Source organism: Argiope bruennichi, chromosome 11 (assembly GCF_947563725.1).
Source record: "Argiope bruennichi chromosome 11, qqArgBrue1.1, whole genome shotgun sequence".
In the NCBI taxonomy this organism is placed as follows: Eukaryota; Metazoa; Arthropoda; class Arachnida; order Araneae; family Araneidae; genus Argiope; species Argiope bruennichi.
The window spans coordinates 47,375,723-47,390,962 of record NC_079161.1 but is presented as its reverse complement, the minus strand read 5'-3'; the positions used below and the strand labels follow the sequence as shown (position 1 = coordinate 47,390,962).

Genomic DNA, 15,240 nt, shown 5'->3' with positions numbered 1-15,240 from the left:
CCAGCAGAAAAATACTAGATTTTATTGTCAGATGTTCTAGAGTGGTTAAGACAGCAAATTTTGACTTGGAATGGAAAAAAGCAATTTTATTCTTAAGTGAGTGCAATCATTCTAAATATTTTAGAATATTAAATTCCTGCAAAAGCACAATTTCCCTGAACTTTAAATATGAATGAAAAATGGACACGACTCTCAGATCCTTGCAATGAAATGAAATGAGTTCTAATGCTTAGAATGACCAAAATAAAAATAGCCTTTTAAATAAAATCTGCCTATATCAGACTCTCAAAATTAAATTTGAAAGAACTCTGAACTACAAGAATGAAAAACAACAGAACCTCAGTTTAATAAAAATATCCCAACCAAATTTTACACATTTTCGGATATAGCCAACATTTTATTTTCACAATTTAAAAAGTGATAGGTTTTAATTAATAGTTAAATTTAACATAAAACTGAATCTGCAATAGAAAATACTACTTCGAAATTAAAAATTTTGCTTATGCTTTCAGTATCACCATACTTAAAAATGCGTTGACTTTATTTTTAGGATAGTATTATTTTTATGTACTGCACATTTTATATTTAATTTGTCTTTACAGAAATTAAATTGTCTTCTATATAAGTCAATTAAAAGCATTCAAAACTCATAATTTTTTAACATATACATTCAGAATATGGTTCATATATTTCTAATTTAGAACATTTGGTAATTGATAGTTAAAATAAGAATTATGAATATTTTGTTTTTATGCCAAAAAAAGTAAGACCAAATTTAGAATCAAATATCATAAAGATAATTTTTATAATTGATTAGACTGAATTTAAATTGTTAAATAGATTATTTAAAAACTGAGCAGAAATAAAAAGAAACTTATATAGAAGAGAATAGAGAATGTGACCTTGAGAATATGATTAAGACACCTTGTTGACTGAGTTTATGCAGCTGGTTTAAATTTATCAGTATTGAAATTTCATATAGAAATTTACTATAAACATGAATTTTATTAACAGTTTAAGAATTGCAATTTCTTTAATGAAAGCTTGATAAAACACATTACCTCTGATAAACTAAATCATATTAATAATAAAATGGCACGCGAAACTAAATTAAACATAAAATGATATATTTTTAATCCTAGCATGCACAAATATACGTATATTTCATATTTTAAGAACAAAACAATAACAAATTTATTATTATCTGCAAATAAAAAATAATAAATTACTGGTTAATGTGATCATTTTGACAACTTAAGAAATCTGATAATATTAATCAGTTGGTAACAATAACTGAATTAGATAAAATCAATTGTGTTTTTATCACACCATGGAAGCAAAATAAAAATAATTATCTCAAGGATATATACAATCTATTTTAAAAATAACAATAAAAAAGTAATTACTGCTTGCTGAAAAGAATTCCTCAACAGTTCACTCTTATATTGCTCATATTTGCACTATTTTTAAAATTTATTGAACAATGCTACATATAATATTTCAAAATATTAAGAGCTTGATTTATTTTGGTGTTCATTTGAGGGTTTTCTTCAACACACTTGTCCCCAGTGGATCATCAACATTTATTGCTAGGTCTCTAAATGATTTTTCAAAATTTTACAATGAGTCAGTGAAATGTTCTACCGTATCATAACTGTGTTAACTCATTTTAGGTAAATTTTTATACCTATTAAGAATTTCAATTTTCTCTTAACATTCAAATCTCTCTCTCTCTTTTAAATCCATTTTGCTTTCATAATTCAATCACAAGTAGCAGTGATTTATGAATTCTCAGATTTCAGCTTCCATTTGTCAGCATAGCTGTCCATTCAAACAAATCTAGAACACTCAAATACAGATAAATATATACACATATATATAAGTACCATCCTATGGGGAAAATGACTGACAGATGCTTCTTAACAAATGAAGTGAGAAATTTCATGAATGTCCCTTATTAAGGTTAGTGGAAAATGACAAATCAGTAAACTTTTTTACTTGAAAACTGAAAAATGTTAAACAATACAAGGATAAAGTAAAACAAATATTTTAATTATGCATTTGAATATGTTCGTTCAGGATAAGAGAATTTTGATCATATAAAGCGAATGGTCACATTAAACTCTGTGCACTATAATATAAAATACAAAGGTATATACACTAAGATAAATTTTTCGATAAGGATCCAAAAAGCAAAAAATACTCTACCTATTGCAGGGGAAACAACTCTTTCATAATGGTAGGGATTTACACAAACACTGTCACATTTTAAGTCAAATGCATACTGGCAATATTTTACATGTTTTAGCTCATTCTTATGAAGGTCAGGCCACCTCCAAATACGGGCATATATTACATGAGGAAATCCTTTCCTCCCAGCAACCTAAGAGAATAAAACATCATATTAATCTCAATGAATAAGAATAAAATTTATCTATAGTTTATAACCTAGAGAAATCCAAATTATAGAATAGAATAACAAATACTATTAAGCATAAAAATTTTATAATAAATGATTAAATAGGTAATTTTTAATAAAAATTGTACTTCCATGTGTACAAAAAATTATCTTTAATATTGTCAATCCTATTAAATGAAAACACAAGTGTTTATATCTTGCTTTGCTTGCTTCCACGGTGTTATCTGCAATAAATAAATTCTGTATCATTTTTAAAAATTTATTAATAATTTACAGAAAAAAAAATTAACTTCTGATTGATTTCAAAATTTGATGCAGCTAATATTCTGATTTTAATTAAAAATAAAACTGTTGCCAATATGAGGATTGAATATGATATTTTACAGGACTATACCTGAACAGTATTTTTTATAATATAAATATTATATTTTTTAAAAATGTTTCATTATGTGTGCATGGACATTCTGACACATGTTAATGTCAATTCAAATGTTTTATTTTGGGTATCTTACATATAATATTAACAAAAATTAGCCTACAACAGTTGATTTGATATGGAACAATTAAAATTTTAGTTACGTTATAAGTTTCAACCACCAAGTCTTAAAGCTTGTAGGCTGGATTTTGTGACAATGGACTATATATTTCAATTTCTACTTTAAAAAACATGAAAATATTTTCTTTCTGAGTGTATTCGTTCTTATCAATTAGTAAATATGAGAATCAAGAGGCTAAAATTTAAAAAAAAAAAAAAAAAAAACAGAAGTTATTGCATAATTAAAGAAAAATTATTTCAAAATTAAAATATAAATAAAATAAACTTTTTTTTTTCTTCTGAAGAAATCTACATTTAATTATGAAATGTTAAAAGAAATATTTTGAAGGTGATTTCTTTTAATTTTTGGCTCTTTATATTATAAAACATTTGATTAAAAATTGCTAGGGTTTTTTAAAATCCCTGCACAAATTTAAATAATTACATTCTTAGAGAACTGTCTATATCAGAAGCTTTGTATTTTAGCAGTAAAAAATGGCATTTTATTCAGAGCTATTATTGCTATAAAATACCAGTGAAACCATAAGAAACACTGCAATATCATATAAAAATGAATATCAAAGATACGCATTATGGATTTTAATAGTACTATGAGGATTACTAAAAATATTTCTAAAATAACAATTGAAATTATAGTTTTGCAATTCATTCACTAAAATTCGCTTAATATTTTTTAAATTACGATTCTTTAAAATCTGCTACAAAATGTAATAATATTTGTCATCTACAGAAAAGAAAGTTATTTCATATCCTTATATCCATTATAATTATAGTTATTGAATGGTTCGATGGGCATAATAAAAGAATTTTATTTAAATAGAATTATTTTCAGAAAGTTACACTGCATTAAAATTTTTTTCTGATAAACATTTTAATTACATTTTTTTCATGTATGAACAAATATGTAATAAATCACAATAACTATAAAATTACATTTATTGTTCATATTATGCGGCTTGATACTCTTCTATTTATCTTTAAAATATGTATTATGAATTACAAATATAAAAAAATACATATGCACATACAATTATACACAACAATGTAAAGTCAAACTGCTAATATCGACTTTCACAAATTGTTTCTAGTTCTGATATGCAATGCAACTGTCTGATACCAAGCAAAACATGACTGGTGAAATTTTAAAAATAACAAAATTAAAACATAATGATGCATGCAAAAAACAAAAAATTGACTGAGAAAATTATAGCCAAGAATCAATGTACGGAAGAATATTGTAAGCAAGCAAAATATTTCTGCATTCTTAAAATCATAATTTTTGACCTAAAATGTCTAAATTTCCTGGTTGCAGTCAAATATACTTCTTATTAGCAAAATAAGAATATTTCAGAACAGATTTGCAAAACATTTTGCTTTTGCTTTAATATATTATAATAAAGAAGATGTCAAATAGAAGTTTGTGTATAATTAAATAATAGGTAGGTAATTAGATAATAGTTGTGTGTCAATATGTTAATATTATATTTATTGATATTTAACTACTTAAAAAATCTGCAACAGAAAAAAGGGTGTTTTTTTTTCATTCCAGTTTTTTAAAATTACACATTCATCATTTTTAATTTCATTTACTTTAAATTGATTTTAAATAAATAAATATTATTTCCTGCTCACATAATATCCATAAAATTGCCACAACTATTTTATTTTATAAGTAAAACAATGATAAATAGATATCAAGTAGATAATGCATTGTAAAATACAAAATGCAGGATACAATATTTTACAAACATACAATAATACCTTGGATAATATAAACAATTCTACATGATGCTCAGTGAACAAACACGAATGTTAATTGATTTTTAACAGACAAAAAAAAAAAAAAAATCTTTTACATTAATATTAGAGCACAGCATATTACATAGATAATACTTATTTTCATCACATCAATTTGAAACATTATTGTTTCATATCTGTGTCATTTGCTATTTTACTTTTAATATTACTATGCCATATTCATTAATTATATTACTCAAAATGCTTTAGTCAACTTACTGATTAAAGCATTTATCAAGTTTGTGATGTTATTGCTTTAAAACTTTATTTTTTGTCATTCATTTTTTTTATTCACTAAGTTATATTTTCATAGGTGATTTCTAAAAGCCACAAATTATGTTTTTTTAAATTATGTAAATAATATAAGGTCTTCAACAAAAACATGATTTCCTGCCTTGGACATTTTACATACAAATTCTAATTTCCCAAAACATCTGGTAACTAAATTTATCACATATTATTACAATTCTCTAACATAATATTTTTTACTATTACATGACTGCTGTTCTATAGTATATCTGGTACTTATTAATTAACAATGAAGGATTGGTGATTCGTTGGTGACAATTTTATTGTCGAAAATAGGATTTTCCTAGCATACACTCTGTATAAGCAGTGTAAACAGATGCCTCTGTTCTTCTCATGTTAAAAGCACACTCATATAGATTGTTTCAGTATCCTGAAACTACCACTTTTCGACACTTCCATCTCATTAAATGATGTTCTTAATTCAATTGATGTTCTTGAAGAAACATCAATTGTAGTATCATAAATGAACTGTGCATGACTTATGTCAAGGAAAGAAAAATCCCTTCTTTGAATAAACTACTTCCAGTTTTAAAAGAAACAATGAACTTTAAGTGGTATAAGGAAACTTTAAGGAAAATTCTATTTAAATTTGTCTTTAAATGGAAAAGATGTCAGAATAAATGGGAAATATTTGCTGACCAAAAGGACATAATTTTAAAGAGAATTCAGATTTTGAGAATCATAAAAAGATATTGAACAGAAAATAGACCAATAATTTATATTGATGAAACTTAACTCAACAGTAACCTGGCTTTTAATAAATATTGGCAGTCAAACAATGTAGATGGCACACTCCAAACCGGAATTGCTTCAAGTCGCACTATTGTGCTGGGGGCTACATAGGATTTTCGCATAAAGCAAATCTTATCTATAAAGCCAGTAATATGAAAGGAGACTACTATGGACAGATGAATTTGTAAATTTTTGAGAAGTGGGCGAAAGAAAAATTGATTCCTAATTTGCCATAAAATGCTGTGACGGTAATTGATAATGCACCATACTGCACAGGTTAATGAAGTTCCACATTTTAATAACCTCAAAAAGAACATTTTAGATTGGCTGGCAGCAAATTCTATCATTCATTCATCTGATTCTTTAAAAACAGAATTATTACAAATAGTAAAATATAATGCTCCCAAATTTAAGATGTATAATTATGTTCCAAGAACACGGTTTTCAAGTGCTGTACTTTCCACTATATCATCGTGGAACCCATACAAACAAATACATTTGGGCTGATATAAAAAGACGAAGTGGAGATACCAACCCCACAGCCGACAAGGAAATAAATAAATTACTCCCAGAAACAGAAGAAGCTATAAATAAAACATCCAATGACAGGTGGAAGTCTCATAATAAGCATGATTAAAAACTTGAAAAGAAATATTGGAAAAAGGACATTATTATTGAAGAGATATGTGAAACCCTTCAAATTTCTTTAAGTGATAGCGAGTATAATAGCGAAGCCATCCTCTCAGCGGAAAGTGGGAAAGACGATATTTAAAGGTAAAATTTTACTAATTATTTCATGTAATATATTTAAGAATATTATTCTTAAGCAGAAAAATCATTAATAATAAAATATCACATATTTTTAAAGTAATATTTATAATATCTTTAAGATGTTCCAAATTTAGAGCAATTCCTTAAATGAAAATAAAATGTTTTAAATAGAATAAACTGTTGATTATCTATTGTTGTAAATCTTAAAATATTGTCACAAAAATTCAATAATATATATAAAAAAAGTCACTATTGTTTTGTAAAAAAGTAATTACTAAATTTTAACAGAAAAATGTTTAATTTATTCTTCCTAATTCAATATTTATGCCCCTTACATTAAATACAAATTGCTATGAAGTATTTCATTGTGCATTAATACCTTTTTTCCATCAGTACTACTAATTATCAGCAACGTTTACATTTCATAAAACTGAGCAATCCGAGTTTACTTTACTGTTAAATGTAAAATACCCTCCTTTCATCTTTCCTCTCACCCCTATTTTGAAAAATTAAAACCATCCTAATGCATGTGCAAAAGCACAGAGGGTTTTAGAATCCATTATCAAACATTTGGTTGAATTGTTTTGATGATACATTTGGCAAGTTTTGGTTCTTTCATCATTAATTAACAAGTACCATATAACTTTATAAAATATATATATTTCAGCACTTTCAAAGATATCAATATATTGTAATATTCATTTTCAGTAATACAAAATGACATTGAATGTAAGAATAAGATTCAAATTTCTAAATTGCATTATTGTGTATCCAATTCTATGTAGGTATTTTATTATATATATATATATCGAGCACTTAACAGTAGTGACTAAATGGCATTCAGAGTATTAGTATTTAGTTTTGTTTTTTCTTTGTCTATAAATGTAGTAAGCCAAATGAATATTTTAATATGCTCAATTATTAAAAACACTTCAATAATATTATTTTGAATTAGGTTTTAAAGAGTTTAAATTTACTCTAAAAGTTTGCAACTTACTGCATAACATTTTATACAGTAAATTATGTATATATAAATATATACATTTTATACAGTAAGTTACGTATATATGAATATATACATAAAACAATCTGTAGTATAGTATAATACATAAAAAATACTCTACCTGTAATCTTCCATCTAAAGTCCTCTGAATTGTAACACATTTACTTGGGTGGGCACCATTAGTAGTTATAGCAGTAATAAGACTATCAAGTTCATCTCTTTTCTCTTTCAGTTTTTTCACTAAACTTTCAATAGCTCTTTTAGAAAAATTTTCAGACTCGCCACCTTGTCTGTGGCACATCAAACTGTGCACAATGCTCAAACAAGCATCTGCTGAAGTGGGAGCATTTGTCGTCATGCTTCTTACATTACATCAGAATTTAGGTCTCTTTTCAAGATTAGTAATGCTTCAGTTAGCCTAAAAGAAAGACAAATGAATTAAAAAATAAGTAAAAGGATAAGTTCTAAAAAACTCAAAATGTAAGTTACATATACCAGACCTGTTCAAAAAGAAAATATATAGTGAATGTTCAGAAAAGTAATGTCATGATAAACTTGTTGAATATAATAGTTCTGATTTTATTGCATTCCATTTTTTCTCACTTTTATTAGTATACCCTCCAACATTGACTACCCAGTCATTAGTAGAATTTCTTACTGATATATTACATATAATATTATATCACATTATACCAACAAATTATTGAGGAATATACATTTTCAAAAAATTTTAACTAGTTAAAATATATATTTTTAAACATTGTTTAAAATGATTTGACAGACATTTATTGTTGATTAAAGATATAAGTGAAATAATTATTCAGGGGTGTTTGTGGGACCCCAAAAAATCCCCGGAAACTTTTACGGACTTACTACCGGCATTTTGGAGTTTCGAGAAGGGGGGGGGGAGAAATGAAAAATTACAATTATGAAGTATTGAATGACCTAATTATAAAAGTTCAATGAATTACTTTTTTTGCAAAATTAATAACCATAAATTTTCAAACATATAAGCTACTACATTTTATGCAAATCTTTTAAATTACCTGAATTAATTCTTTTAAAAAAAATTATCTAATTTCTGCTGCTTTTTTTTTATTTTCTGATGTTTGTGGGCTTGTCTTTCTTTTGTGGTGAACTTCATAATTGCAGGAAGGTTGACTTTTATTTTCCTCATTTACAGTTGAAGAAATTTCCTCGAGAACTGCACATGCAGAGGTAGAAGCAGTTTGCTTCTCTGCTAATGTAGAAGGTTTTTCAGAGACTTTTATAGGTGACTCATCTGAAATACATGTTTTTAAGTCCTCTTGATATGTTTTCCAACTTCTGTTCATATTCAGTATGAGATCTTTGTGAATTGGATCAGTCATTGGATTTTTTGAGCCATATTTTTCACATGAGGTTTCTTTAGAAGCCATTAAATCATATTTAATAGTCTGCACTGCATCTAGGGAATCAATCTTAAGAGAGGTTCTATAGTCAGTGACAAGTGTATCCATTAAGTTGAATGCACTTTCCACTAATGGGCCATGGAAGCAGCTAAGGCAGGCTTTGACCAATTTAGCCAATGTAGGATACTTATAATCATTTGTGAAATCATCTTTTAAATTAAAAACTTTAGACCAATATTTATCAATTGTACACTTGACTTGATTTCCACTTTCATCAGATGTGTAGAGCATTTCTTTGGTGATATCAATATCACTCTGGTATAACCTTATTTCAGCTTCTACTTTTGAATTTTCATTATCACTAAAAATATGGGGCATAAAAGATGATAATTTTTCAAAAGCTAATATTGTACTGGTTTTACCTCTTAGCTCTGGATCTAATGCTGTAAAACTAATTAGATATGAATTTTTAAGGGGTAATTTCTGTTTCATATGCTGAAATTTCTAAATGAAATTCTCTTGCGTACATAAATAAAAAAATATTTCAATAAGCGAAACGAAAAATTTACACGTGCATCAATAAATGAAACGAAAATTTTACACAGCGAAGAAAAAAAAGTTCCGAAGCGATCAATGACAAATAGCTAATACGGCGAAAAATCCCCCTTCTCTACTTATTGGCGCCACGCCAGGAGAGATAAGATCTTTGAACCCAGAGTCACGTTATTGCACATCTGGTCGTACGAAGTCTCCACCTTTTTTTTTCTGCCGCGCCTACTTGCCGAAAAGAATCCAGAAGAGAATGTCCGAGAACCGGGGGAATGTGTCATAACTCGCAATAAGGAAAGAACAAAAAAGAAGTTTTTTCCCCCTTTTCACGCATTATCACTGCCTTTGGAGAAAGAAAGGAAAAGTTTTCACCACACACACTGGCCTTGCGTTTTCTGCTTTAAAAGCAAACAAAATTACCCAGATCAAAATAAATAATTCATTATTATTCCTACTTCCTTTTGAACGACGATCCCCGGAATTTCCGGGTATCGAAGTTCAAAATCCCCGGAGCACAAACACCCCTGATTATTTTAAGAAACACACAACACGATATTGTTGAACAAACAAATTAACACTATTTGTTAGAAATTTACAATTTCGTTTCATTAAGTAGCAAGCACTTTTGTAATTTCTAAAATCATCATTGTTCAGTCTAACGTCATAACCAACTCCCATATTCATTTTTGTAAGAGTGAGTGTCTCCAGTGTTTTTGTATTCAAGCTGGAACAAGATTCCATTTTTTTCTAACCATGCTAAAAATTAGCTCATTTCAGCATTGCTGTGATCCAGGATTTGGGAAGAGGATAATTATAAGCAGTTTTTGCAATTTTCCATAGTTATTCATCTTATATCAATAACTAAGTAGTTTTCACCTAATTTCTGTGGCAACTTTGAAAATTCTGTAGTTATTGGTGGGCATGTATTAGTAATCCTCATGTTGCATCCTAATCTGAGCACAAATTGTTTATAATAATAGTGCCAATTCTAAATTTCACTGAAGTGAACGCTGCCATTAAATTTTCTTTTAATACAAAAGACAAATGCTTAATATGAAAACTTAAATAAATCTGGAAAATAAGACCATTGTTTATGGTTATAGGTTTAGAAATACAAGAATACTGGAAATGTAAAAGGCAAATCTTTTTTAAATGAAATCATTATTTGATTGAGGCAATAAAAGACAATTTTATAAATCTGAGATACTGAAGCTTATATAACGACATAACAAATGCATGGATAATGGCAATAACAAAGTGAAAAAAAATAATACAGAAACCAATCAATATTTTACAAAAGATATTTTATCAAATTAAAAGCAGCCGCTGTATATCCTTTTCAAACAACCCTTAAACAAATCTGTAAATATTAAAGAGACAATCAAATCACCAAAACCAACACACATGCATGTACATATAAATTACTAAAAAAATACTACTACATTAAAAAATTGCAGTTTTACGAAATTATATCATCACAGTTATATAATTTTGTAAAATTATATAACTAAGCAATTAGCTAACTAAATCGAATATGGGCAAATACATTCTAATAAGAAAAAGATATTCCTAAAAATTACCAGAATAACAATTATAGCAACCAAAAATAAGAAAGGTAAAAATCAACTGATAGAGCAACTGTGCCACCCATATTGAAAATATAACTAATACTTTTGTCTTAAGCATCATAGAAATCACATATCAATTACAGCATTTGATTAGGCTGACAATGTTATTGCATTACTGAATATAAATTTGCTTTGTTAAAAAAAAAAAAAAAAAAAAAATTCAAATCATTGCAAACCATACTGATTTAAAAAAGGCTGTGACTTCTTTTTACAGAAAATATTACCTTCATACACAGGTACCCCTTGCATGGGAATGAAAAACATCTAGTACAGTGCATGCCTTTTGCTTTCTGGTGAGTAAAAAAAGGCATTGCATTACCTACACATCCATAATGGAACATACTTCTCCCATGAGGTATTGCACCATGATCATTAGGAATCAATTATAGTTCCTGTCTCAGTACTGTTCTAATAATTATCATTTGCTTCACCCATATGCTTAGACACTGCAGTAATAACCCCTTTGCAGTTAAACAGAAAAAAAAAAAAAAACTTTAAATTTGAAGGGGTTTTTTTTAAATGATCGAAAAGAGTGCAATAGTTATTTTCAACCATAAATGCATCAACTCAGTTATAACTCATATTTAAAAAAATTATAATGGATGCACTTTACAAATAACATCAAACTTTCCAGTTGACAGAATAAGGTAAAATGAATTATCTTAAAAGAGAAAAATGCAATTTATACAGCTATGTTACATCCATACAAAATTAAATTGACAATTATTATATCTTCCTACTTAAAAACTATATAACAATGCTAAAAAAATTTTTTTGAGTTTCAAATCAATTTCTATACAGCAATAATTTTTCTGTCCTCAAATTAAAAAAATTTTCTGAAGGATTAAAATTATTCTGACTCAAATGTTTCTTTTTTTTTTTTTTTTTAATGAATGGATAAATGAAAAAGGGCAATTTAAAATAGGATATTTAATTTATAAATGAAAATCAACTAGTAAAATAATCAGTCAAAAATAATGAGGCCACTAATCCGACATTTAAAAAGCAGTGTCAGTAATGTTATTTCTTTTCTATCTTCTGTAATCAAAGCATGATATAAATACATATTAATATGCTTAACCTGTCATAATTAATATCTTCTTTGTTTTCTCTATTTTATGCTATGCACTCTTGTAGCAGGTTTTATTTAATAGCTATTTTTTAAAAAATACAAATACTTTTAGAAAATTTTCTAGCTCATTCAATTTTTTAAATTTAGCTGGATTTAAGCAAATTATAAAAAGTAAACACTCATTTACAGTCAAAAATATTTCATTATTAATATATCTTTCATAGTAGAATAATTTCTACAGATCTTGAATCTTATTTAAACAGCAGCTTGAAAATTTTTAAAAACTCTAAGCTAACTCTAAACAATAACAATAAGTATATAACATTTTTTCATTCAGTTAGAGAAATAAAGAATTAATACTAGATTACATTTACAAGATGGCATATAAGATTATAATTTGAAAAGAAGGACGAGAACAGTAAGTACACAGATTCTAAAAGCTAATAGTAATATAATTAAAAAGTTACAATTATATGTATGATATGTAATTTGATATGCTTCCCAATAATAATAAAAAAATACAAATATGCCACTATAAAAATGGTTACATTTAAAATAATTATCTTTGAAGATAAAATTTTAATTTTACATTTAAATAATGTTTAATCTCAAAATATAAAAACCATATTTTACACCAGATAAGACAAAATGTCTCACTGTGACACTGAAAGGAAATTCTTCACATATTTAAAATTGTTAGTAGCAAAAGCATATGCAAAAGCATTAGCAAAAAAAAAAAAAAAAAAGCACATGATAGAAATATGCATTTAAAATCACCATTAAAAAATACTCATATTCAGTATCTTTTAAACTAAATTTCCAATAACACACTTTTCTTCTTTAATAATATTCTTTATCTTTAAAAAAAAAAGTAATCATCAACTAATTTCAAATATTGAAAAAGTGCAAACTATGCAAAAGTGAATATATAAAAATTTCTCATAGCTTAACATGTGTTTAAACAACTTTTATAGTAATGAATCTATGATTAATGTGCCATAAATAGACCTTAATGATAACAAATCCTAAAAAAGACGGTTATTTTTCAACTGTTTTAAGGTTAGAAAACGTGCACAATTGTTGATCTAAACATACCTACGTTTTAATGTAGGTTTTCCCGTACTGGAATTGACATTTTTAGTGTCTACACCAATGCATGTGGAAATAATGAAATACCTTCAGCGAATCTTTACAAAAAGAAAAGCAATTTCAGCACTGTCACAAACAAAAATTGCATTAGACAATATTTAATAAAAGTAAAATCGAAGGAAAACTTTGTCTACTTCAAATACAACATATGAAATACAAATTTAACTATAAATAAATTATATATTATTCATTCTTGTTTTCAGGCCAATATATAAATGCGAAGAAATGAATAGTTCTATATGTCTAGTCGAATATTTATTATTTTGTAACAAGATTTTTTTCCTTCGGCGCATAAACATAAACATGAATATATAGACAATAAATGATACCGCAAGATTAGTAAGATGTTAACATATATATGAATAATAATAAAACTCACACAACAATAAAAAGTTTTAAATCACTGAAAAATTAAAACCGCACAGCTTTTTTGTGAAACACTACATTAAATATACACATAACTGGATATAGTATAGTACAATAAACCGACGAAGTAATAAGACGGGCAATATTTATGAATGGAATGTTTCCATACTTTGGATTCGAGACTATGTAAAGTCACATGATATTGGTATTCTCGCCATGTTTTCCTATTTCTTTACAAAGCAAATTTGCTTTCATTGACAAACCTGAAACAAATGTGAAGTATTTTCATCATTTCATAATACTCGAAAAAAATATTTACATTGAAATATTAATTTGAAAGTAAAAACAGGTGATATTTAATTCCAAAATAATAATATATAATTAATTTTAAAAAACGTGTCTGAAATTGGAATTTTAGAAAGATTGTGCATTAGGGTGAAACGAAAATGACCTTAAATTTTTTTTCTTTTGAATTTTAGTTTGGTAATAGTGCGGAAAAGCTACCCTTTAGGCTCAAAAATATTTTTAAAATTTGGTTGCAATATTACATTTTCTTGAGGTGCCGCAAAAAGCTTAAAGTTTGTAAAAAAAAATTGCAAAATTATAAACTTTGATCAAGTATTTTTATGAACTTTTCATTCATATAATGTTACAAAAGATGATTTTAAATAGATATATAAACATTACAACTGGAAAAATTATTAATTACGAATAATAATTATAATAATAAAAAAATACTTTTTATATCAAATTTTGCGTTTCTTACTTCTGTATCCTTAATGATTGCAAAGCGAGTTCGCAAATGGCAAAGGATACCGACGGGCTGATTGGTTTAAGCCTTGGTATCTTTTTGGCAATGTTTTGCACTCATAATAGTGTAGTTTTCGCTTATTTGGCTCAAATCTTGTACCTTTCATTAGTTTTATGGAAGATACGAGTGAATATCAACACGATCTAATTTTTATTGATATAATTGTTTTCTCTAAATATTACTAATAAATAATAATAATAAAAAATATTACTTATAATACTAGTAATACAAGTAACTAATGTTGTTTATGCACAGAAGTATAAAAACTATATGAAAGTAATTACTCAACATATGATGCAGCAATTAAATAATTCTTATTTTTCTATGATTTTCGTGCCTTTACTAGATAATTTATGCAGTCATTGAAACTTGTTGCTGAACGTTTGTGACTTTCCCATCAACTACATATGAAGAGATGATTACTTAATGCCCAAAACGTATAAATATGCAAACTTTAACGGAATATGTGATTTTGTAGCTAATTTTTTTAGTTATATCAAAATAATATTAAGAAGAAACACGCAAAAAAAATATTTTTAATAAATAGTAATTTTTATATTTCCTGAATTTTGGTTTCAGGATTTCGTCTTTTCTACTGTATATATGTTCGAAATTAATATTACATGTAAACCGTAAAAAATAGGGGGGGGGAGGAGGAGATAAATTTACAGATTTTATTTATTTTTA

General features: G+C 26.7%; 1 protein-coding gene across 6 annotated transcripts in view; it reads right to left on the bottom strand.

Moving 5' to 3' along the window:
- The window catches only part of LOC129957083 (mothers against decapentaplegic homolog 4-like), a 35,144-nt gene extending 21,113 nt beyond the window's left edge, over positions 1–14,031 (bottom strand). For 3 of the 6 annotated variants that reach the window (XM_056069222.1, XM_056069226.1, XM_056069227.1), the window contains exons 1-3: positions 13,756–13,898; positions 7,709–8,005; positions 2,209–2,383 (exon numbers count right to left, since the gene is read on the bottom strand). In XM_056069222.1, coding sequence (XP_055925197.1) covers positions 2,209–2,383; positions 7,709–7,945 — 412 coding nt within the window. In that variant the 5' untranslated portion in view covers positions 7,946–8,005; positions 13,756–13,898. The other 3 variants (XM_056069223.1, XM_056069225.1, XM_056069224.1) reach the window with 3 other exon arrangements.
- Positions 14,032–15,240: the final 1,209 nt, after the last annotated feature.